Raw genomic sequence first — 23134 nt, forward strand, 5'->3', positions numbered from 1 at the left:
ATCTGGTCCACTTGGACGTCCCCTCCATCCACGCGGAGCTGGGCTCGGCGCTGCGCCTCGGTCCCCGGGAGCTCGTGCGGCGGCGCTCAGTGGCTGAGAAGAGGGACCCGGCGGAGTCAGAGAGCACGGCCCTCTGAGCGGCGCCGCCACACGCGTGTTCCCGCGGCTCCGTGCCGTCACGGCCGCCGCGAGGCTGGAGCGTGGCGGACACCCGTGTGGCAGGTGTCGGCCGCGTGGATTTTGTGCGTTCCCTCCGGGTGGGGACTCTGGCCTTTTGTTTGATCTTTGCCTTTCGACTTTGTGCCTATTTTGACCCCCTTTCAGCCTCCACGCCAAGTGACAGCCCCGTCCACCCAAGGGCCTGTGTCTCAGAAACGTCCTCCGTGGGGTGGGGCGTGGAGGGCCCAGCGGCCGGTCCACCCCGGCTGCCTGTCGCCTGAGCTGACGGCCACGGCGAGTCCTGCGCGACCAGCCTGATGGTACAGAGCGGGGACGGGGTGGGGGGCTTGCTTACAGGAGCTGAGAAGCCCGGGGCCCTGACCGGCCTGCTGCTTCGCAGGGGAGGGCGAACCTTCATCTGTGGGCTCTACAGGTAATGGCTAAAAACGACATCTGACAGTTTTACTTCTCCACGCCGTGGACTGAAGCTCCCTTTCCTATCTATCTTATGGTTTTCTATTTCTGAATTTAAAGAGGGTCCTAAGGTAGCTCCCCAGGCCGCCCCCCTTCCCCCCGAACACTAGGTGTAGCTAAGTGCAGCCGCCCAGGAGCATCGGGGCATCCAGGGCACGAAGATGTGGGGTTGCCTCTTTCTGGAGGTCCCAGGTGAATAGCAATAACCCTGTTACCCGAAGGTCAGACAGGAAGGGGAAACCAGCCCGCAGAGACCCCAGGCCTGTGCCCTCGGCCCTGCGGCGTGGAGAGCTTTGCTCACCCTCCCCACGAAGCCCCCCCCCCCCCCGCCCTCGGGGAGGAGACCCGGGGAGCCTGGTCACAGCTGGGATGAAGGGAGTGAGAAATAGATTCGGGTCATGCATGCGAAGCCCAACCTTACAGTTTTATCCTTTTACAATAGACAGGCCTATACAGGATATAATATTTGTATATATGAAATCTATATTTGTTTAATTTGAGCCATTCACCCCAAATCCATGTACAGGTGTACAATGAGAAACTTAAATGCTTATTTTTCCCAACAGAAAGTGTAAACTAACCCTCCTCCGACAGTGGGATTTGCCAACTTCCGACGTTAACGGCTTTGCTCGCTTGCTGGCAGGGCAGTTCAGTACCCAATTTGTAATGAGGCCCGGGGGGGTTGAGAGTGAGTTACCTTTAAATACATGTACAAACAGTCGTCAATGGTAATGGTATTAAAATAGATTTATTATCCCTGAGTGTGGCCTATCTTGTTTTAATAACAAGCTCAAGGGGCCACGGGAGTTGATGCCAGGCGCTGCCTCGGGAGGGACCCCGAGGTCACAGCAAGTCCTTAGTCTGCGTCTCCCAGCACCTGAAACTTTCAAGCTCCTTCTCTAGTCTCCCGGGAGGGAAGAATATGCAAATGCTAGAGGCATCTTTCTTTTAAAAATTCTCTCACTTTTCAAACAAACAAACACTAACCTCAGTGTTGTTCATCCTCAAAAAGGAGGGCACTGGAGCCACCCCATGCGGTATTTCTCAGCACTCTGTAGGGCGGTGAGTGGTTCTCGTCAGGGGCAAGCAAGGAACCGGCCTCCTCTTTCGCCGGAACAATGGGAAGGCTTGCGTTTCCCCGGAGCCCCTGCACGGCCGGGCCCGGCCTACCACGGCTGTGAGTCTGCACAACTTGACTTCTGCCAAAAAACCAGGCTGCTGAGGTGTGGTGTCTCCCTGGGGGCAGGTCCCAAAGGGCCTCGCCACGATCAAACTGTTTCCAGGCACCTGGGTCCCCAGTGGTGGCACAGGGACAAAGCACTCGGGTTCCAAACGCGACCTTCACTGTGTTCCGTCCTTGGAGACGCTTTTCCTGGAGGCTTTGCGTCCACAGCCCCGCGCTTCTGAGGCCCGGCTGCCTCCGGGTAGAGGGGACGGCTGGGCCGCAGCGGGGGGCGCGCCCTGACTGCACGTGACAGACCGAAGACGCAGCGTGCACGGAGCCGACGACGGCCTCCTCTCCTCCAGCGCGCAGCGGCTCCGCAGCGCCGCGTCGCTACTGGGCCCTGACCTTCTTGCTCTGCGGGCTCGGGGGCTGCTCGTCAGGGGCCCGTTTCCGCAGGGGCTCCGCGTCCCCACCAGCGAGCAGGGCCGCCCGCACCTGCCGCAGCTCCCTCCGCTCCCGCCGCTCCGCCATCTCCTCCAGGTCCCCGGCGAACAGGGCCTTCAGCGGCGTCATCAGCTTGGGCACTGTTGGGAGGTCCCCCAAGCTGACCTACGAAGCGAGACGAAGCAGAGGCTGGGGTGAGGCCATCACGGCTCCCAGGCACCGGCCACACCCCCGTCGGCAGATGCAGCCATCGTGAAGGCCCCGTGCCAGTCGTGCTGGGCAGTGGCCCGAGCCTGGCCACCTGCGCGTGGATGTAGGGCGTCTCAGCCCCGCTCCCCCCCACATGCCCCGCCCCAGCGGTCCCGCACCTTCATGTGGTCGAAGGCGATGCCGACTTTCTCGTTGAAGTCGGGGCTGAAGAGCGGGATCTTGGCATAGCGCTGGCTGAAGTGGTTCAACACGATGAACCCTGCGTTCATCCGCATCCCCACGCCGATGGCCTGGGATGTGGTGCTGCAGAGATGGGACAACATGAGGCTGGAGGGAGCAAGTCACGCAGACGCCCCCGCCTAGACTGCCGGTCGGGCACCCGGGGGCGGGGCTCCCTGCTGCCGAGCCGGTCTTCCCACTGCCCCCAGGGGAGCCCAAGCTCTGTGCTCTCAGACCTCCCACCAGTGAGCACCTCTGAGAAAAGCAGGGGCTGCCGACTTCGGGCAACACGCTCTTCCCTTAAATAGCGCAAGATCCGCCCCCAGCCTCCCACTTATTCAGCGTTATTTCCAGTTCTTTCCCAAGCCGTTATTTCCAGTTCTTTCCCGAGCCGCGCCTCCCCCAGAACCTTGCCTGGAGGGCGCTGCAGAAATAAAGACAGAGGCTCGGGAGACAACTGCCTGGGGTCAGAAGCCCCCAGGGCCCCCGGAGGGAAGCAGACCAGCCCAGCATCAGCGGGGAGGAGCGGGGACCGGCTGACGCAGGCTCAGGGGGCTCCGCTACCTGTGTGTCTTTTCCATGGCTTCCTCTTCCAGGCCATCTTCCAAGGTGGCCTCGTGGATCAGGAGGGTGGCGTCCTTCCCTAGAGTGTAAGCACAGGCCCTCTGAGAATACCGCCCGGCCTGGGGTGCCCACAGCACTTGTCCCTGGGCCCTGGGAGGAGGCTGCGAGTCAGGACGACAGCCAGAATCGACGGGGGGACCAGAGGTGGCTGCCCCTGCTCACCCATCTGGACCAGAGCCTCACAGGGCATGGTGTCCCCCGAATAGACCACCTTCCAGCCGGACGTGTGGACCAGCGCGCAGCCGAAGGCGTGCTTGCAGTGCCGGACCAGGCAGGTCTGAAACTGAGGAAATGGGTGATGGGCTCGTGGCCCAGCTACCGCCTCGCCCCCTCCTCCCCACGTCACACGCCCCTGTCCCCCAACCCGCCCTCCCATGCCTGGGCCCTCTCCTAACCTCCTCCAAGCCACAGGTTTCCAGCAGCAAACTAATCAACCTTTCCACTTTGGGGTTGGAGACCTCAGCTCCCTTCTGAAGGCATTTGGCAGGAATAATACTGTGAGAAGATTAAAAAACAAACATTTAATCTTAAGTTCAAGTCACTGACTGGAGAGGACCCGCAAATCGCTATGATAAAGAAAATTTAATTCCGTCATTGAGGCTGGGAGCAAGGGCACTCGGCCCCGGAACTGTGTCTGGGGGAAGTGTTGGCAAAGATCTAGGATCGGGAACAGAAGTGAGGAGGGCCGAGGAGAAACACGTCGAGGCAGAGGAACGTTTAGAGGTGGGAACCGCCTCCCCGTCTCCCTGCGGTCTGAGCCCGCCTCGCACGCTCACCGTCCAGGGCCCGGGCCGGGCGCTCACCTGACGTGGTGCAGCAGCGGCTGGCACTGGGTGTGGTACTGCTGGAGCCAGGCCCGCAGCTGCGTGGGGGCCACTACGAGCAGCGGGTGGCACGGCTTCCCCAGCGACACCTGGAACGGGGAGATCAGAGCGCCGAGTGCACGGCGTGCGTTGCAGGGAAAACGGCGTGCTGCAGCCCGAGGTATGGCTGTGCGCGCGCGTGCATGTCTGTGTGCGTGTGCGTGTCTGTGCGCATGCGCTCATTCCAAAGAAAGGCAGTAGGGCAGTCCAGTCCTGCACAACTCACCAGAGCCCGCTCCCTCTGCAGCAGGATGTTCAACAAGCCCTGGGAAAAAGGAGGGGACACATCAGCCAGGTCCACACCCGACCTCCTTCCCGCGTTGGGGCCCTGGGTGCCCGGCCCTCTAACAGACCCAGGCGCCCGCCTCCGGGCGAGGGCAGCTCCGAGCAGCCGCGTGGCGAGGTGAGACGCACGTGGCGCCGGGCTTGCGGACAAGCCCAGGCCCGGGAGGAGATGCGCGGCCAGGAAGAGGGAGGCGGCCCGCTCACCGTGTGGTGGTCCGCATGCAGGTGGGACACGAACACGGCGGCGAGGGTGCCCAGGAGCTGGTCTACTTCGTCCCCGTAGTGGCGGCACAGCTGCCCGAAGGTGCCCTCCCCGCAGTCCAGCAGCAGGGACACGTCGGAGCTATGGGAGGAGATGGTGGGAGGAGATGGTTTGCCCTCAGGGAGGAGGGCAGGACAAGGCTGGGTGCCCGTCTCCCGGGACCGCTCAGTTCCTCCCGCGGGAGCTGCTGTCAAGAGGATGGTGGTCTCACACGTCCATCCTCGTGACACGAAATACTGTCGTGACGTGAAGTGCACGGAGCGTACCTAGAGCTACACAGATGCTGGGCACCCAAGAGAGTCTCTGCAGAAGGAGAGGGTGAGGACATGAAATCCACAAGACTCTACTTAGAAGGAACGTGGCGACAGCCGCTGTGGCCGCCAGGAGACCCCGAGGCTCTGCTTTAGCTGGCGCGGCCCGGAGACAGCGGCTGCACCAACGCCCTCCGGGAAAGGCCGGGGCTGCTTCCCGCCAGCTCCTCCGTCACAAGAGAAACACGTCCCAGACCCGTGCGCTTCTGCTGTCGGGGTGCCCCTGACAACTGCCAAGTACACTTAACGCGTTATTTGGCCGTTAGCCATCCACCACCAGCACCCGGGTGACAAAGCAAAACTTAAAAACGAGACTGGCTTCCCGCAGACGGCCCTGGTCCGCCCCCCTGCGGACCAACAGCACCAGGCAAACCCAGGAGCCCCGAAGCCACTCCGCACCCCAGCGGCACCAGTGAGGGGCCCTGTGAGACAGAGGCGGACGCGAGTCCTGGCCTGGGTCTGCCCCACCGCCAGCCGTGAGCAGCCTGGGGCAGGTGCACCGATGATGGGGGTGCAGGAGGTGGCCAGTCACTGGTTCACAGGAGGGACGTGGAAACTTAGCGAGACGACCCCTCAGCAGGGCGACGGCATACACGATACACATCAGTGGTTTGCATCCGAAGACGTAACGGGCGGCCAACTTGGGTGACTCCCTCCAGTCCAGCTAGCTACGGAGGCCGGAAACCGCCTGCCCCCCACCCCCGCCGGGCCCCCAGCCAAGACGGGCCTCCAGGGACATACAGGCTGCACCTCAAGGTTAGCCTGGCGGGTGGAGCAGGGCCTGCTGAGAAAGCCCCGGGCTCCCCGCTGACGGGCCCCTCCTGTGCAGGATGAATACCTGATGTTGATGAGAGTGGAGCTGACGTTCCGGATCTTCATGGGGATCGCGGACCCCGTTCCGAGGAAGACCACTTCCGGATACCGGCTTCTCTTCTCTATGGAAAGACACACGTCAAGTTGTTCACTTCTTCGGGTCAGAAGTGAGCCAGCACTGGAGTTAAGTCCAGCTCCCCAGGAGGGGCTGGTGGTCTGACCTCCTTACACACGGGCCTGGGGCGAGGGGCCCCGGTGCTGCCTGGGAAGGAGAATGAAGGAATTCCACGGGCCCTTCTTCAGCAGAGTCGCTCTAAGTGTTAAATAGCAAAGGCCACCTTTTCATGCTACAAGTCAGCATTTATCTCCCGGGGCTGGGGACCCCCGGCACAGGCCCTGCTGCACTTTGCAGTGGCTCCGAGGGGTCCAGCTCCCCAGAGAAGAGGCAGAGCCGCCTAGATTCTGAAGATGGGGCCCCGCTCGGCCTGACAGGCCCCGGGTGCACGTTTACGAATGTAATCTAAATGGACCTTTAACGTGCAAACCAGAAACCCATCTCAAGCCCACGGCATGTGCAGCCAGGAGGGCATCTTAAAACACCGGCCTGGTGCCAGCTGGGTTAAACCTGAACCCGCCCTCTGGTCCAGCCTTGTTTCTCCGCCTCATTCGTGAGCTGAACACAACACTGGGAAAACCAAGTACTAGAAAGAGGTCCTGGAGTTCCCCAGACTGCTCTTCCTGTCAGGGCGGTGAGAGCCCAGCAAGGTGAGTGCCGTGGCCAGGACCTTCCGTGGATCCTTCCCGGCAACACCAGGACTAGACTACCAGCTCTGCCCAGGGCCTCACAGGAGGCCCCAGACCCGCCGCACTCAGCTCAGCGTGGGCCTCGCCAGGAGAGCCTGGGCACTGTCACCTAGCCTCCAACCTAACCGGTCCGGGCGGGGGCCGGCACTGGTGGTCTTAAGTGGAGGCCAGAGAAGCAGTGGCTTCAGCAGGTACACGGGGCTCGACGGGGCCACGGTGACCCTCCACTCAGTGCTGTGTGAACAGCTGCAGGAGGGCAGGGGCCAGGAGACACCGGGGCTGGTCCTGGCCTGGCTCACCCGCCGGGGCCGGGCCGTCCTGCACAGTCTTCCTGTACTCCTGCACGCTCTCCTGGAAATTGGGCAGCTCCAGGGCCTCAGCAATGAATTCCTCAGGGTCGCAGGTCATGATGGCATCCCTGCAAGAAAAAGGCATCTCAGAGCATCAGGGGAGCGTGTGGCCCCAGGCAACCACCCTGCACAGCCAGCTCAATCCCTGGGGACTGCCTGCAGAAAGTGCTTTCAAATCTAAGTGACTGGGGCCTGGGGGAGCTCCGCTCTCCTGCCCGGCAGACCTTCTCCCAGCTCAGGGGGTCTCACAGTTCCGGCTGCTCAGAACCTCTCAGCTCAAAGCAGGATGGGGCAGCCCTGGCACTCCTGACATGTGGGGGGGGGGGGCGGGGGGGACGGTGTGGGCACTCTACGCAGCCTCCTGACCTCTGCTCACTACACCCGCTAGCATCGGGATCCCCCGGGGCTGAGGGAGGGAAGGGGGCCCCTTAAGGGCCCCAACTATTCACCGCGACAGTGCCCGGTGTCCAGCAGTGGTCCAGAACGGGGTCTGCCCGGACACAGACACCACGGCGTGCACGGGCCACTTCCAGTTATTCAAGGGTGAGATTTTAGAAGTTAAAGATGCAGGGCAGTAAGCACCTCTCAGGTGACTGGCTGGGGTGAACGCTACAGCGCCTTTCACCAGGTGCCTCGGGCAGTGCCGCCCCCGACCCGCTAACCCCCCTCTCACAATCACCCTAAGGGAACACGGTTCCCCTCAAGCACTTTTATATAAAGCACTTGTTTCGTTACAACAGCAAAAAGCTGGAAATGCCTCCGACGCAACAACCCCCATCTCTGGAACACGGGCGGGCGACAGTGTCCTTACGCAGCTTCTCATGACGGGAAGAGACTGGCAGCGGGTCAGGCCCTGAACCCGCGGTGCAGACGTGTATTTTAACATGTCCCCACGTACTCAAAGATAAAAAACACAAAATGCTAACCACCGCCGTGTCAGGGTGATGGGATTAGGGCTGACTTCCTTCACCCTACGCTCACTCATGTTCCACATTCCAAAACAACGCACACACGGCTGTTAGCAGAGGCAACTTTCAGGAAAGGATGGCCGTCAGCCCCCGTCTCCCCGCCTCCCCGGGTCAGCTGATAATGCGACGCAGCCACCGTCTGCCACCCGTCGTCTGTGGCTCTTCCCGGGTCCGACGCGGAGACCACGCGGCTGAGCAGCCCGCGCCGCTGACCCCTGGGCCCCATCCCCACCCCCGAACGAGCCTGACGCGCGCCGCCCCCCGCCGGCTGAGACCACACCCACCTCTGCCACTCGCGCCGGGGCCGGAGCTGGTACTTGAGGAGACACTGGCCGCGGACCAGGGGCACGCAGGAGGCAAGCCCTCCTTCCTGCAAGAGAAGGAGCCGCGGTCCGCGGGGGGCAGCTGCCTGCGGGGTGGGCAGCGGGCCAAGCTGAGCCACTACCTGGGGGCGGAGGCTGGCGAGTGGGGGGAAGATGCCGGGGTGGATGAGGCCGAGCTGCGTCTGGATCTTGTGGCTGCGGAGGTTGTGGACCGACTCACAGTGCTCGTTCAGGACCAGGTGCTGGGTGTCGGGCCCGAACCTAAGACGGACGCGCACACCATCAGCACAGTGTCCTTCTGGGAAGACTCCCACCCACGGGGCGGCACCGGGGGCGGGGCGGCCAGGTACTGGGAATGTTCAAGAGGGTGAGCGACGTGTGCACCGCGGTCACCCTACGTGGCCAGACGCAGCCCTGCCCCTCCTCCTCCGAGCCCGGCGTCTCTACAAAGTCAGAGGCCCTGGGTGTGGGGAAAGAGCACCCGGAAAGCCAGGGGCAAGTACAGCGCTGGGGACTTGGACACACAGGGAGCATGGGGGGAGAAAGAGGAAAACTGTGATGGGCGTCAGCACTCAGACCCCGAGGGGCAGAGGACCTGGGCGCCGAGGAGGGGCTGCCGGGGCCGGCGGGGGAGGGCAGTGTCACCACACGTCATCACCCGCCCAGGTCCAACCCCAGCAAGTCCTTCCACCCGGCGCCGGCCTCGGCCAACGAAAACAGGAGAGTAGGACCCGTCCTCCCAGTCACTGAACATGGGTTGTGGGCAAGATCGGGAGAGGGAAATGAAGCGTGTTTGCTGCCTGACGTGTCGCGGACATTCAGTAAACTGAAGCTGCGGCTTTATCCTTGCAAGACTCTTCTTTAGGAAACACACACGGGATGGTCCAGAGGCAGGATTTGTTCAGAGCTCGGGAAACCAGCCCCAGGCAAGCGGGGACGCCCCCAGGATCCAGGGAGGGCGGGAACCCCAGGGAGAGCTCAGGCGGGGGGCAGGGGCAGCAGTGGAACCGTGGCTGGCGTGCGCGGGGGCTCCTACCTCTCCATCCACTGCTGATATCTGCTGTCCAGGAGCACGTGCTCTGGGGTCATGTGGACCACCAGGGCCACGGGGGCTTCGGCTTTTCCTTGGAAACTGGGAGGAAGGAAGCAGGGGGCTCTGCTGGGTCAAGTGGTGCAAACTCAGGACACGCGGACCCGGGGCCGGGCAGCCAGGGAGGGCGCTGCATGAGCCGTGGTGGCCCAGGCCTCGGCAGCGGCAGCACAGGTCAGTGCCAGGCCGGCCTTCCCGAGCAGTGTCGGCTCTCACCTCTCCGCCCGGAGACCCCTCCTTACCTCCTGAAGGTGGCATTCTCACAGAGGGGCTGAATGAATCCTTCCTCTGGACATTCTACCACAACGAAAGTGACCCTGGGGTCTGGGGCGGTGCAGATCTCTTCAGGCAAAATCTGTGAAGTCACTGAGGTCAGGATGTGCTCCCAGGGCAGGCCCTGGAGTCACCTGCTAACGCCGCATCACCCCCTCCAGAGAAGCGCCGACATAAGACCACCACCTGCGCCCTTCTCGCCCTCTCCGCTGACACGCAGACAGGCGGCCGCCGGCTGGCAGAGGGCGTTTCACACCTGGCGTGGCCAGACGGCCCGGCATGGCACGCACGGTTCTCTCAGGTCGTGTGGTCCTGACGTCCTCACATCTCGTGACATCATCATTCCCCTGGGCCACACATCTGAATTCCACCCTTATGGGGTCCACCCTGAGCTCAAGTACAAGGGGGAGCATCCATCCTATAAGGAGACCCCCAAATCCTAAAGAGACAACCTCCAGAAATGGCCCGACACGGCCAGCGCTGATGCGCACGACAAGCCTAGACAAGAGACCCTACTGTATCGCTCAGCGAAGTGCTGAAATCCAAGCTGTTCAGTGCCCTCAGAAGTGGTGTCTGCAGGGCCTGACCCAGGCAGTGACTCTGTCCAGCGTCCCGGCCCCTGCCTGTCACTGCTGAGACCGCAGCAACAGGGCACCTCACCTCTCTTCCTTCGAATGTGATGCTTTTCCCGTCCTTGACAGCAGCAATGATGGGCGCAATGGCAGCTGTTCCGCTGAAACGAGAGGCGAGGCCTCGGTGAGGGCGGGGCTCTGGGAGCTCAGCGAGCCCGGAGAGGCCCCCCAGCTGTCCCCGCCACTCACACTGGGAGGCCCAGCTCCTTCGCTTTGAGTACTAAGAAGTTTCCCTTCTTCATGTGGAGCTGTAAGGAAGAGATCTCCATGTAATTCCAGTGACTGATGAAGAAGCTTGGTTTTCATCATTCGTTTTGAAATCACTTGAGTTTAGCACTAAAAGCTGAATGATTTAAAACCAAGGTGTTTTATTTCCCATTAACTCCTTACACATCTAATAAAATGCAATCCATTTCCACATCAAATAAGACGTGTCCTCCAAGTACCTGGAGGAGAAAACACTGTTGCTTTTATCATCCTGCGCAGGTCAAGTAACAGCCAAAGGAGTGTCACCAGAACACGTTCTAGCAGAAATGATCGCGTAACCACCGTGTGACACGGCATTCCAGTGACAAGGACAGGGTAGAGCGTGTGGATGGTTTTTCTCCTCTACTTTTCACGTATTTGGCAAAACTGTGCTGTTGCTTTTATACGAAGTTACAATAAAAAGTTCCCAGTATTCTCTTATTATGTTAAAAGGGAAACCAATAATCCTAACACAAAACCTCGTAATCATTCTGTACTTAAAAACTCATGTTCCAACGTTTTAGAAATCCACGTATTTCACACCTAATAACAGGAAAAGTCAGAAATGGCATAAAATGTTAATGAGTCTTTCAGGGTTGACTTATATTTGAATTTCATTTTCTTCCTTAGATCTTTAGAAGCTATTTGCTTTTCCTTTCAACTTCCTGCATTTAGGACACTACTCTTAGGGCTGAGTCTCCAGTTTGGATCCGAAAGCCTTATTAGGACTCTAGGATTTTCTATCTTGGAAAACGTTATGCTAGAGGAATGATGACAGCTTAACGTGAGCACATAATACAGAGATGACAGAACTTAGATGACACCTTCAGATAACGACATTAACAAGCACTGTGGTGACCACAGACCCAGATGAAACTGGATGGAAGCAAAATGTTTCTAATGTTTCACAGGAATGTCAGGCCTAAGGCCAGCAAAACCCATGCCTCCCTCCACAAGCTCAGTTCAACCCGTGGAGAAAGTTGTTCCCGTCTGAAAACCCAACGCCAGCTCACAGGCTCCAGGGCAGCAGACGGCTGCCCGAAGCCCAGGCTCCTATCGGACAAGAGCCTCTCAGACCCTCACACCCAGAGCCTATTTCTCCCACCTCCCAGAACTTGAACTAGCTTTGCTTTACCGCCTTCTGAACCCTGTGCCGAGAAGCAGCCCATTTTCAGGGAAGGGCAAAGGGGCTGCAGGATGACACAGCGGGAGCAGCGTGCACCAGGTGGGAGGAGCCAGAGGCCAGGACGCAGCCCGAAGCGACGCTGCTCCCAGGACAGCTGCCCCCGGACAGTGCCCTGATCGCACAGGACACACCATGCTCGACGTGATCTGTTCAGGAAGGACTGATGCGATGCCACTCAAAGGATTACCACGTAAACTGCTGTAGAAAATTATTCTGCTGCCTAAAAATTCAGACACACAGAAGTAACAAGCCTATGGGCAACAGTACTTAACTTTTACAAAAGTTAAGTACTTTTTATATCTAAGTAAAATAGATATAAACTATTTTTATAGATATAGATATTATTTTTTACTATGTAAGTAAGTTGATAGAAGTTATACTGGCAACAATCTTACAACTAACAACTAATATTACTACTGACCTTTCATAACTCTGTTCACTTGCTGGTGTTAAAATTTTTTACAAATGGATGAAAATTACAAATGTATTTTAAAATCAACTTTACCAAGTCGACTTTAAATCAAATATATTGCTTTAAAAAAAAAAAAAAAATCAAAGCTCACGAAAAAGCAACGTAGTCTTACCGGAGATTAAACAACTGTTTGCTGCAGGTTCTAGTAAAATAAAATTTTAATGCAAAGTCCTACTGAAAGTAGGCAATTAGATCTGAAAAACACGTGATTGTAATCACATTTTCATAGAATTTGACCAACTTCAGTTTAGCAATCTAGGCCTCTGTGAATGCTAAGCCAATATTAAAATTAGTCCAGGGTCGACCCACCAAGGTCATGTGACTTTTCTGAACTGTTAAACTTTGTTGTAATAAAATGAGAGAGAAAAAAAAAATTAGTCCAATGTCAGAAGCTTAACGACTACAGTAAGATGATATAAAACAGAGTTGAAGGAGCCTAAATAAAGGCCTGATTCATTTGAAGGGAAATGAAGCTTTTTATGAAAAAGTAGTCTTTTGATCCTTCTCAAACTCTTCGAAAAAATCGAATAGGGAACACTCCCAGACATTGTATGAAGCCACCATCACCCGATACCAAAACCAGACAAAGACACCAAAAAAGAAAATTACAGGCCAGTATCTTTGATGAATATAGATGCAAAAATTCTCAACAAAATATTAGCAAACTGAATCCCAGCAACACACAAAAAAGATCATACACCACGATCAAGTGGGATTTATCCCAGGAATGCAAGGATTCTTCAATATATGCAAATCAATGTGATACACCATATTAACAAATTGAAGGAAAAAACCATATGATCATCTCAATAGATGCAGAAAAAGCTTTCAACAAAATTCAACACCCATTTATAATAAAAACTCTCCAAAAGGTGGGCAGAGAGGGAACCTACCTCAACATAATAAAGGCCGTATGTGACAAACCCACAGCAAACATTATTCTCAATGGTGAAAAAACTGAAATGATTTCCTCTAAAATCAGGAACAAGACAAGGGTGCCCACTCTCGTCATTATTATTCAACATAGCTTTGCAAGTCCTAGCCACGTCATTCAGAGAAGAAAAAGAAATAAAAGGAATCCAAACTGGCAAAGAAGAAGTAAAACTGTCACTGTTTGCAGGTGACATGATACTATACATAGAAAATCCTAAAGGTGCCACCAGCAAACTACTAGAGCTAATCAATGAATTTAGTAAAGTTGCAGGGTACAAATTAATACACAGAAATCTCTTGCAGTCCTATACACTAACAACAAAAGACCAGAAAGAGAAATTAAGGAAACAATATCCCACTTACTGCAACAAAAAGAATACTTAGGAATAAACCTACCTAAGGAGGCAAAAGACCTGTATGCAGAAAACTTTAAGATACTGATGAAAGAAATCAAAGATGACACAAACACATATAGAGATATACCATGTACTTGGATTGGAAGAATCAATATTGTGAAATGACTATACTACCCAAAGCGATCTACAGATTCAATGCAATCCCTATCAAACTACCAATGGCATTTTTCACAGAATTAAAAGAAAAACTTTTACAATTTGTATGGAAACACAAAAGACCTCCAACAGCCAACGCAATCTTGAGAAAGAAAAACAGAACTGGAGGAATCAGCCTCCCTGACTTCAGAGTATATACTACAAAGCCACAGTAATCAAGACAGTATGGTACTGGCACAAAAACAGATATATATATATATATATATATATCAATGGAACAGGATAGAAAGCCCAGAGATAAACCCACGCATATATGGTCACCTAATCTATGACAAATCAGGCAAAAACATACAATTGAGAGGGCTTCCCTGGTGGCACAGTGGTTAAGAATCCGCCTGGCAATGCAGGGGACTCAGGTTTGAGCCCGGGTCCAGGAAGATCCCACATGCCACAGAGCAACTAAGCCCGTGCGCCACAACTACTGAAGCCTGCGTGCCTAGAGCCCGTGCTCCGCAGCAAGAGAAGCCGCCGCAATGAGAAGCCCGCACACTGCAACAAGGAGTAGCCCCCGCTCGCCGCAACTAGAGAAAAGCCTGGGCACAGGAATGAAGACCCAACGCAGCCAAACATAAATAAATTTTTAAAACTTAAAAAAATATATATACAATGGAGAAAAGACAGCCTCTTCAGTAAGTGGTGCTGGGAAAACTGGACAGCTACATATAAAAGAATGAAATTGGAACACTCCCTAACACCATACACAAAAATAAACTCAAAATGGATTAAAGACCTAAATGTAAGGCCAGACACTGTAAAACTCTTAGAGGAAAACGCAGACAGAATGCTCTTTGACATATATCACAACATCTTTTTCGACCCATTCCTTAGAGTAATGAAAATTAAAACAAAAATAAACAAATGGAACCTAATGAAACTTCAAAGCTTTTGCACAGCAAAGGAAACCATAAACAAGACGAAAAGACAACCCTCAGAATGGGAGAAAATATTTGCAGACAAAGTAACTGACAAAGGATTAATCTCCAAAATATACAAGCAGCTCAAACAGCTCAATATCAAAAAAACAAACAACCCAATCAAAAAATGGGCAGAAGACCTAAATAGACATTTCTCCAAAGAAGACAAACAGATGACCAATGAGCACGTGAAAAGATGCTCAACATCACTAATTATCAGAATAATGCAAATCAAAACTACAATGAGGTATCACCTCACACTGGTCAGAATGGCCATAATCAAAAAATCTACAAACAATAAATGCTGGAGAGTGTGTGGAGAAAAGGGAACCTCCGATACACTACTGGTGGGAACGCAAATTGATTCAGCCACTGTGGAAAACAGCACGGAGTTTCCTTAAAAAACTAAAAATAGAACTACCCATTACTGGGCATATACCCAGAGAAAACCATAATTCAAAAAAATACATGCACCCCAATGCTCATAGCAGCTCTATTTACAATAGCAAAGACATGGAAGCAACCTAAATGTCCATCAGGAGAGGAATGGATAAAGAAGATGTGGTACGTATATACAACAGAATATTATTCAGCAATAAAAAGGAACGAAATTGGGTAATCTGTAGGGACGTGGATGGACCTACAGAGTGTCATACACAGTGAAATAAGGCAGAAAGAGAAAAGCAAATGTCATATAATAATGCATATATGTGGAATCTAGAAAATATGTCTAAGTTATCTTATTTGCAAAGCCAAAATAGACACAGACGTAGAGAACAAATGTATGGATATGGGGGAAGCAGGTGGGGTGGGAGGAATTGGGGAGACTGGGATTGACACATACACATTATTGGTACTATTTATAAAATAGACAACTGATGGGAACACACTATATAGCACAGGGAACTCTACCTAATGCACTGTGGTAACCTAAATGGGAGGGAAGTCCAAAAGGAGGGGATATCTGTACGTGTATGGCTGATTCACTCTGTTGTGCACTGGAGGCTAACACACATTGGAAAGCAAACATACTCCAATAAAAATTAATTTTAAAAAAAAGCAATCCCCAAATCCTCAGAAATATTTCTGCTGTAATTTACAAAAAAAAAAACATGGGGTCCATAGACATAATGGAGTATTACTCAGCCATTAAAAAGAAAAAAAATGAAATAATGCCATTTCCAGCCACAGGGAAGGAGGTAGAGGTGATCGTACTAACTGAAGGTAGTGAGACAGGGAAAGACAAGTATCATATGACACCACTCATGGGTGGAACCTAAAAGTGGATACACATGAACTTTACAGAACAGACACAGCCTCACGGACTCAGAAGAGAAACCTGTGGTTACCGAAAGGGAAAGGCGGTGGGCAGGGAGACATGAGCAGGTTGAGGTTAACATATACACACTCCTATTTATAAAATAATCAACAAGGACCCAGGCTACAGCACAAGGAACCCTACTCAACACTCTGGAATAACCGATATGGGAAGAGGACACGAAAAAGCACACACATAGGTCTATGTATAAGGAAATCAAGTTCCTGTACACAGAGGAAAAAACAGCAGTGATAACAAAACCCGCAACGCTGTAAATCACCTACGCTCCAATAAAAAATAAAATTTAAAATAGAAAAAGAAGAAATGCCAAATCTGTGCCCCTCAGGCCTTGGTGCCCTGAGCTGGTGTCACGTCCCTGGAGCCCGAGCAGGCTTGGGGCCCAAGGCTGGACCGCCAAGGGCTAAGGGAGCCAGGGAGGACATGCCAGCAGACGAGCCCCGCACCCTCTCCAGACCCAGGCGGGTTTATTCCTATTAACGAATGGAAGGGTAAAAGCCATATGATCAGCGAAACCAAGCAGGGTGCGCCCAAAGGATGGTGGAGCCCACGCGCTGGAAGGGCTCCGAGTCCGCGCCTCCTTTGGGTCGCCCCACCTACCCACGGAAGACAGCACCCTCGGCAGAGCGGTGACGCCGGAGTGGGGACTGGCTGAAGGCGGGCCGGAAGGGGTGAGGGGAAGAAGTCCCGAGACACAAGCCTGGGGCGTTTCTTCTGGCCCATTGCCCTCTAACTGGCAACCCAGGAACAGCACTTTGCCTCGGGCTCTGGTTGCCGGGGACCCAGAGCCGGTCACGGAGAAATGCTGCCGCCTTGTGGCCGTTTCCCGTAACAACAACTTTAAAACCAGTGCTGAGGGGCACTTGATCTTCACAAGGCCTGCGGGGCTGTGAATGACACCTGCCCTCAAGAAATGCCCTGGGGTAAATCATCGGAAAAGAATTCAAAACGGGGCTGACTTTCAACAGGCCAATTTCAAGAGGTAAATTATGCACACACTGTATTAAAAAATAAAAGTTAAAAAAGCACATGGAAAGATACTCAACATCAGTCAGTATTAAAGAAATGCTAATCAAAATTACAATGAGGTATCACCTCACACCGGTCAGAATGGTGTCATCGTCAAAAAAAAGTCTACAAAGAATAAATGCTGGAGAGGGCATGGGGAAGAGAGAACCCTCCTACACCGTTGGTGGGGATGTAAATTGGTACAGCCACTATGGAGTACAGTATGGAGGTTCCTTAAAAAACTAAACGTACAGTTAGCATATGATCCAGCAATCCCAGTCCTGGGCTTAGATCCGGAGAAAATCCTAATTCGAAAGGACACGAGCACCCCTATTTTCAGGGCAGCACTATTTACAATAGCCAAGACACAGAAGCACCCAAATCGTCCAACAACAGATAAATGAAGCATATGTGGTACATATATGCACTGGAATACTACCCGGCCATAAAAAAAGAATGAGCTAATGCCATTTCCAGCAACAAGGATGGACCGAGAGATTATCATACTCAGTGAAGTAGGTCAGAGAGAGAAAGACAAATATCAATTACAGGTGCAATCTATACATTCGTACAATCCAACTAATTTACAAAAGAGAAACAGACTCACAGACTAAGAAAACTTATGGTTATCGAAAAGGAAAGATGGGGGGGAATAATTTAGGAGGTTCATTATATTCAGTCGATATTCAAAAAGGACCTACTGAATAACACAGGGAACGCTACTGAACACACTGTAAGAACTCATATTGGGGAAAAGAAACCGAGAAAGAATACATATACGTCAATGTATAACTAAATCAAGTTCCTGTATGCCTAAAACAAACACAACCTTGGAAGAAATCAACTCTACTCCAATATAAAATAAAAATTAAATTAAAAGAAAAGAAAAAGAAAAAACAAGAGTGGAGCATGGAGAAGTGCTGCCGCCTTGTGGCTCTTTCCCGTAACAACAGCTTTGAAACCCGTGCTGATGGGCACTGAATACAAGGCCTGTGGGGCCGTCAAGGAAAGACACCTGTCCTCCAGAAATGCCCCAGGTAGGGCAACGCAAAAGAATTCAGAAGAGGGCAGACACTTGAGAAGCCAGTTTCAACAGGTGCGTTTTACTTACCCCGTTTACAAAAAACCACATGAAAAGATGTCCAACACTGCGAAATATTAGAGAAATGCAAACCAAAACAACGAGGTTATCACCTTACACTGGTCAGAACTGCCACTGTCAAACAGTCGACAAACAATGAAGGCTGGAGAGGGTGTGGAGAAAAGGGAACCCTCCTGTACTGCTGGTGGGAATGTAAATTGATACAGCCACTACGGAGAACAGTATGGAGGTTCCTTAAAAAACTAAAAATAGAGCTCCCATATGACCCAGCAATCCCACTACTGGGCATATACCCTGAGAAAACCATAATTCAAAGAGAGACATGCACCACAATGTTCACTGCAGCTCTATTTACAATAGCCAGAACATGGAAGCAACCTAAGTGTCCATCGACAGATGAATGGATAAAGAAGATGTGGTACATATATACAATGGACTATTACTCAGCCATAGAAAGGAACAAAATTGGGTCATCTGTAGAGATATGGATGGATCTAGAAAACTGTCAAACAGTGAAGTAAGGCAGAAAGAGAAAAACAAATATCATATGTTAAAGCATACATGTTGAATCTGAAAAAATTGGTGTAGACAATCTTATTTACAAAGCAGAAATAGACACAGAGATGTAGAGAAGAAATGTATGGCTACCAAGTTGGGGGGCGATGAATTGGGATATTGAGATTGACATGTAAACACTATTAATACTATGTATAAAATAGATAACTAATGAGAACCTATTGTATAGCTCAGGGAACTCTACCCAATTCTGTGGTGACGTAAATCAGAAGGAAATCCAAAAAAATAGGGGATATATGTATACGTATAGCTGATTCACTTTGCTATACAGTAGAAACACAATACTGTAAAGCAACTATACTCCGATAAAAAAAAATTAGTACGTCAGCAGTGTAACAATTACAGGAAGATGATATAAACTAAAAGAGGTGAAGGAGCCTCAATAAAGGCCTGATTCATTTGAAGGGAAACAAAGCTTTTTGTGAACAAGTAGTCCTTTAATCCTTCTCAAACTCTTCCAAAAAATTGAAGAGGGAACACTCCCAAAGACATTCTATGAAGCCATCATCACCCTGATACCAAAACCAGACAAAGACAACACCAAAAAAGAAAATTATAGGCCAACATCTTTGATGAATATAGATGCAAAAGTTCAACAAAATATTAGCAAACTGAACCCAACAATACACAAAAAAGATCACACACCACGACCAAGTGGGATTCATCCCAAGTTCACAAGGATGGTTCAACATACTCAAATCAATGTGATACACCACGTCAACAAAAGACAAAAAACACACGATCATCTCAATAGATGCAGAAAAAGCATTCGACAAAATTCAACATCCATTCATGATAAAAACTCTTATCAAAGTGCGTAGAGAGGGACCACGTCTCAAGATAATAAAAGCTATTTATGACAAACCCACAGACAACATAATACTCAAGGGTGAAAAGCTGAAAGCCTTCCTGCTAAAATCTGGAACAAGGATGTTCCACTCTCACCTCTTCTATTCAACGTAGTACTGAAAGTCCTAGCCACAGTAATCAAAGAAGAAAAAGAAATTAAAGGTATCCAAATTGGAAGGGAAGAGGCAAAACTGTCATTATTTGCAAATAATATGATACTATATAGAGAAAACCCTAAAGACTACACACAGAAACTACCAGAACTGATAAACCAATTCAGCAAGGTAGCAGGATACAAGATTAACATACAGAAATCAGTTGCATTTCTTTACATTAACAATGAAACATCAGAAAGGGAATGTAAAAAAATAATACCTTTTAAAATCACAACCCAAAGAATAAAATACTTAGGAATAAACCTTGCCAAGGAAGTGAAAGACATATGCTGAGAACTATAACATTAATAAAGGAAGTTGAAGATGATTTAAAGAAATGGAAAGATATCCCATGCTCTTGAATAGGAGAAATTAATATTGTTAAAATGGCCATACTACCCAAAGCAATCTACAGATGTAATATGATCCCTATCAAATTACCCATGACATTTTTCAAAGAAGTAGAACAATCCTAAAATTCATATGGAACCACAAAAGATCCAGAATTGCCAGAGCAATCCTGAAGAAAAAGAACAAAGCAGGAAGCATAACCTGCCCCCAGACTTCAGACAATACTACAAAGCTACAGCAAGCAAAACAGCATGGTACTGCCACAAAAACAGACAAATGGATCAATGGAACCAAAGAGAGAGCCCAGAAATAAACCCACACACCTACTGCCAATTAATCTTAAAGAAAGGAGGCAAAAATATACAATAGGAAAAACAGTCTCTTCAGCAAGTGGTGTTGGGGAAGTTGGACAGCCACATGTAAATCAATGAAGTTAGAACACACCTTCTCACCACACACAAAAGTAAACTCAAAATGGCTTAAAGAATTAAACATAAGACATGACACCATAAAACTCCTAGAAGAGAACACAGTCAAAACATTCTCTGACATAAACCCTACCAATGTTTTCTTGGTCAGTCTCCCAAGGCAAGAGAAATAAAAACAAACAAATGGGACTTAATCAAACAACTTACAAGCTTTTGCACAGCAAAGGAAACCATAAACAAAATGAAAAGACAACCTGTAGAATGGAAGAAAATATTTGCAAACAATGCAACAAACAAGGGCTAATTTCCAAAATATACAAATCGCTCATACAACTCAACACCAGAAAAACCAAACAACCCAATCCAAAAATGGGCAGAAGACCTAAACAGATATTTCTCCAAAGAAGACATACAGATGGTCAATAGGCACATGAAAAGACACTCAACATTGCTAATTATTAGAGAAATGCAAATCAAAACTACAATGAGCTACTACCTCACACCGGTCAGAATGGCCATCATTCAAAAGTCTACAAATAAATGCTGGAGAGGGTGTGGAGAAAAGGGAATCCTCCTACACTGTTGGTGCAAATGTAAATTGGTTCAGCCACTATGGAAAACAGTATGGAGGTTCCTCAGAAAACCAAAAATAGAATTACCATACAATCCAGCAATCCCACTCCTGGGCATATATCCAGACAAAAGTCTAATTCAAAAAGACACATGCACCCCTATGATCACAGCAGCGCTATTCACAGCAGCCAAGACACAGAAACCACCTAAATGTCCATCAACAGATGAATAAATAAAGATGTGGTACATATATACAATGGAATACTCCTCAGCCATAAAAAATGAAATAATGCCATTTGCAGTAACTTGGATGCCAACTAGAGATTATCACACTAAGTGAAGTATGTCAGAAAGAGAAAGACAAATACCATATGCTATCACTAATATGTGGAATCTAAAATATGACACAAATGAACTTATCTATGAAACAGACTTACATAGAGAACAGACTTGTGGTGGGTGCGGGGCGGGGGAGGGATGGAGTGGGAGGTTGGGATTAGCAGATGCAAAGTATTATATATAGAATGGATACACAGCAAGGTCCTACTGCATAGCACAGGGAACTGTCTTCAATATCCTGTGATAAACCATAATGGAAAAGAATATAAAAAAGAATGTATATGTGTATAACTGAGTCACTTTGCTATACAGCAGTAATTAACACAACACTGTAAATCAACTATACTTCAAACAAAAAAAAATTCCTAAAAAAAAAAAGTTGTCTTTAACTTCAGAAACTTATCAACTATTTCTGAAGTTCAAGAGAGAGGCTCACAGCCAAATAGGAAACATGTCTCTGTAGCCTGACTCTGGCTGGAAGAGAATCTGGAAGTACATACAAGCATAGGTGGTTTACTGGGAACCAGGGCAACTGTTTCCTCTGAACACAGGTGACGGTAGGAGCTGCTACCTTCAAACTACCGGAAACCCTTAGGTCACCAGACACATGTTCATGCAGAGCGTCCAGCAAGGTGCTTACCTTACAGACAAAAGCTACGACCAAGGAGGGGTCCCTGCCGTGCGTTTTCTGGCCAACACCTGAGGAGAAACAAATCCGACCACACAAGGTAAATAGCAATGTCTCCAGGTGCCACAGATCGGTGATCGTCTGATACCTAATCTGACTTCACACAAACTTATATGGATGGCACTGTTCGGATACAAAGGTCAAAGAAACACTGGTATTTTTTCTCAAGCAGATCTTTTCTTTTTCCTACTCGTGTTGAGATCTGAGTAAACAAAAATGCAAAATGCCAACCAGAAAATGGCAAGTGAAATGTTTAAAAAAATGACACATTTTACCTAGATTTACCTAGAAGTGGAGATGTGGGGGAAAAGTAAGTTGTAACGTGCTTCACAAACAAGTGTAGGAATATGGGAAATAACACAAAAGCTACAAGGCCTGCAGAAACGACGTGGGTGTCAGCCCTCACCCGAGCCACCCAAAAAGGACAGCACAGAGGGCCAGCCCCTTGTCGGTCCTCAGACAGACACGGCCTCGAGGCAGAGACAGTAACTTATCAACCCTGCCCACCCCTGGACGACAGCATCCTCAAGCAGCCCAATTCGTGTGATACGTCTCATCCTGGCATTTTAATCCAGTTTCCCAGTAGGCTGTCATTCTGGAAGAAACGGTGCAAATCCACTCGTTGATATAACTGTTCTGCCTGCTTAGCTGTTAGGTTCTGCACTCAGGAAAAATTAACTTGCATTACTGCTGCCTTAACGAGAGACAAAAAGTTCATCGTGGCTTCTCTGCACTGCTGACACTGTGCTGGAACACCTTTGTGTGTGGGGTTCTGCAGATATGATGGGTGCACATATAAAGAAGTGACTCTGATCTGGGGATGACACTGACTTGCTACAAGTGAAATGGCAATTCAAAAAAAAATCCCAAGGCTGTAACGAATCCTAAAGACTTAATGATCTATGCTGTATGATGAAATAAACAATGTAACTTTATACCAAAAAAAAAAAAAGAGAAACACAAAGCCTCCCAATCAATCATTTGCCAGGTCCTGCTCTTCCTCTGGTTAAACTGAAGCCAAAGCTTGGGGCTCCCCAGGGCCGCGGACTGGCCCCTACAGCTTCGTGTGGCCGCTTTTACTCACCTGCCCCACAGCCGAATCCTAACGCGAAAAGAAAAAGCGTCTGTTTTGCACAC

The 23134-nt window shown here is 50.4% G+C and overlaps 2 protein-coding genes across 9 annotated transcripts in view; one reads left to right on the forward strand and one right to left on the reverse strand.

The window, feature by feature from the left end:
- The window catches only part of ARHGAP44 (Rho GTPase activating protein 44), a 141218-nt gene extending 139824 nt beyond the window's left edge, over positions 1-1394 (forward strand). For 3 of the 4 annotated variants that reach the window (XM_033422839.2, XM_033422840.2, XM_049702238.1), the window contains one exon: positions 1-1394. In XM_033422839.2, coding sequence (XP_033278730.1) covers positions 1-137 — 137 coding nt within the window. In that variant the 3' untranslated portion in view covers positions 138-1394. The other variant, XM_033422841.2, reaches the window with a different exon arrangement.
- Positions 1363-23134, reverse strand: part of ELAC2 (elaC ribonuclease Z 2) — a 27286-nt gene continuing 5514 nt past the window's right edge. For 3 of the 5 annotated variants that reach the window (XM_012532014.3, XM_033422843.2, XM_033422844.2), the window contains 16 exons: positions 21950-22008; positions 10459-10517; positions 10298-10370; positions 9607-9719; positions 9311-9406; positions 8236-8535; positions 6933-7051; positions 5855-5951; positions 4648-4786; positions 4385-4423; positions 4099-4208; positions 3691-3790; positions 3458-3578; positions 3236-3314; positions 2611-2755; positions 1363-2407 (listed from right to left, as the gene is read on the reverse strand). In XM_012532014.3, the coding sequence (XP_012387468.2) occupies positions 2189-2407; positions 2611-2755; positions 3236-3314; positions 3458-3578; positions 3691-3790; positions 4099-4208; positions 4385-4423; positions 4648-4786; positions 5855-5951; positions 6933-7051; positions 8236-8535; positions 9311-9406; positions 9607-9719; positions 10298-10370; positions 10459-10517; positions 21950-22008 (1868 nt within the window). In that variant the 3' untranslated portion in view covers positions 1363-2188. The remainder of the gene's footprint in view (positions 2408-2610; positions 2756-3235; positions 3315-3457; positions 3579-3690; positions 3791-4098; positions 4209-4384; positions 4424-4647; positions 4787-5854; positions 5952-6932; positions 7052-8235; positions 8536-9310; positions 9407-9606; positions 9720-10297; positions 10371-10458; positions 10518-21949; positions 22009-23134) is intronic. The other 2 variants (XM_033422842.2, XM_012532013.3) reach the window with 2 other exon arrangements.

This window comes from Orcinus orca, chromosome 19 (assembly GCF_937001465.1).
Source record: "Orcinus orca chromosome 19, mOrcOrc1.1, whole genome shotgun sequence".
NCBI lineage: Eukaryota > Metazoa > Chordata > Mammalia > Artiodactyla > Delphinidae > Orcinus > Orcinus orca.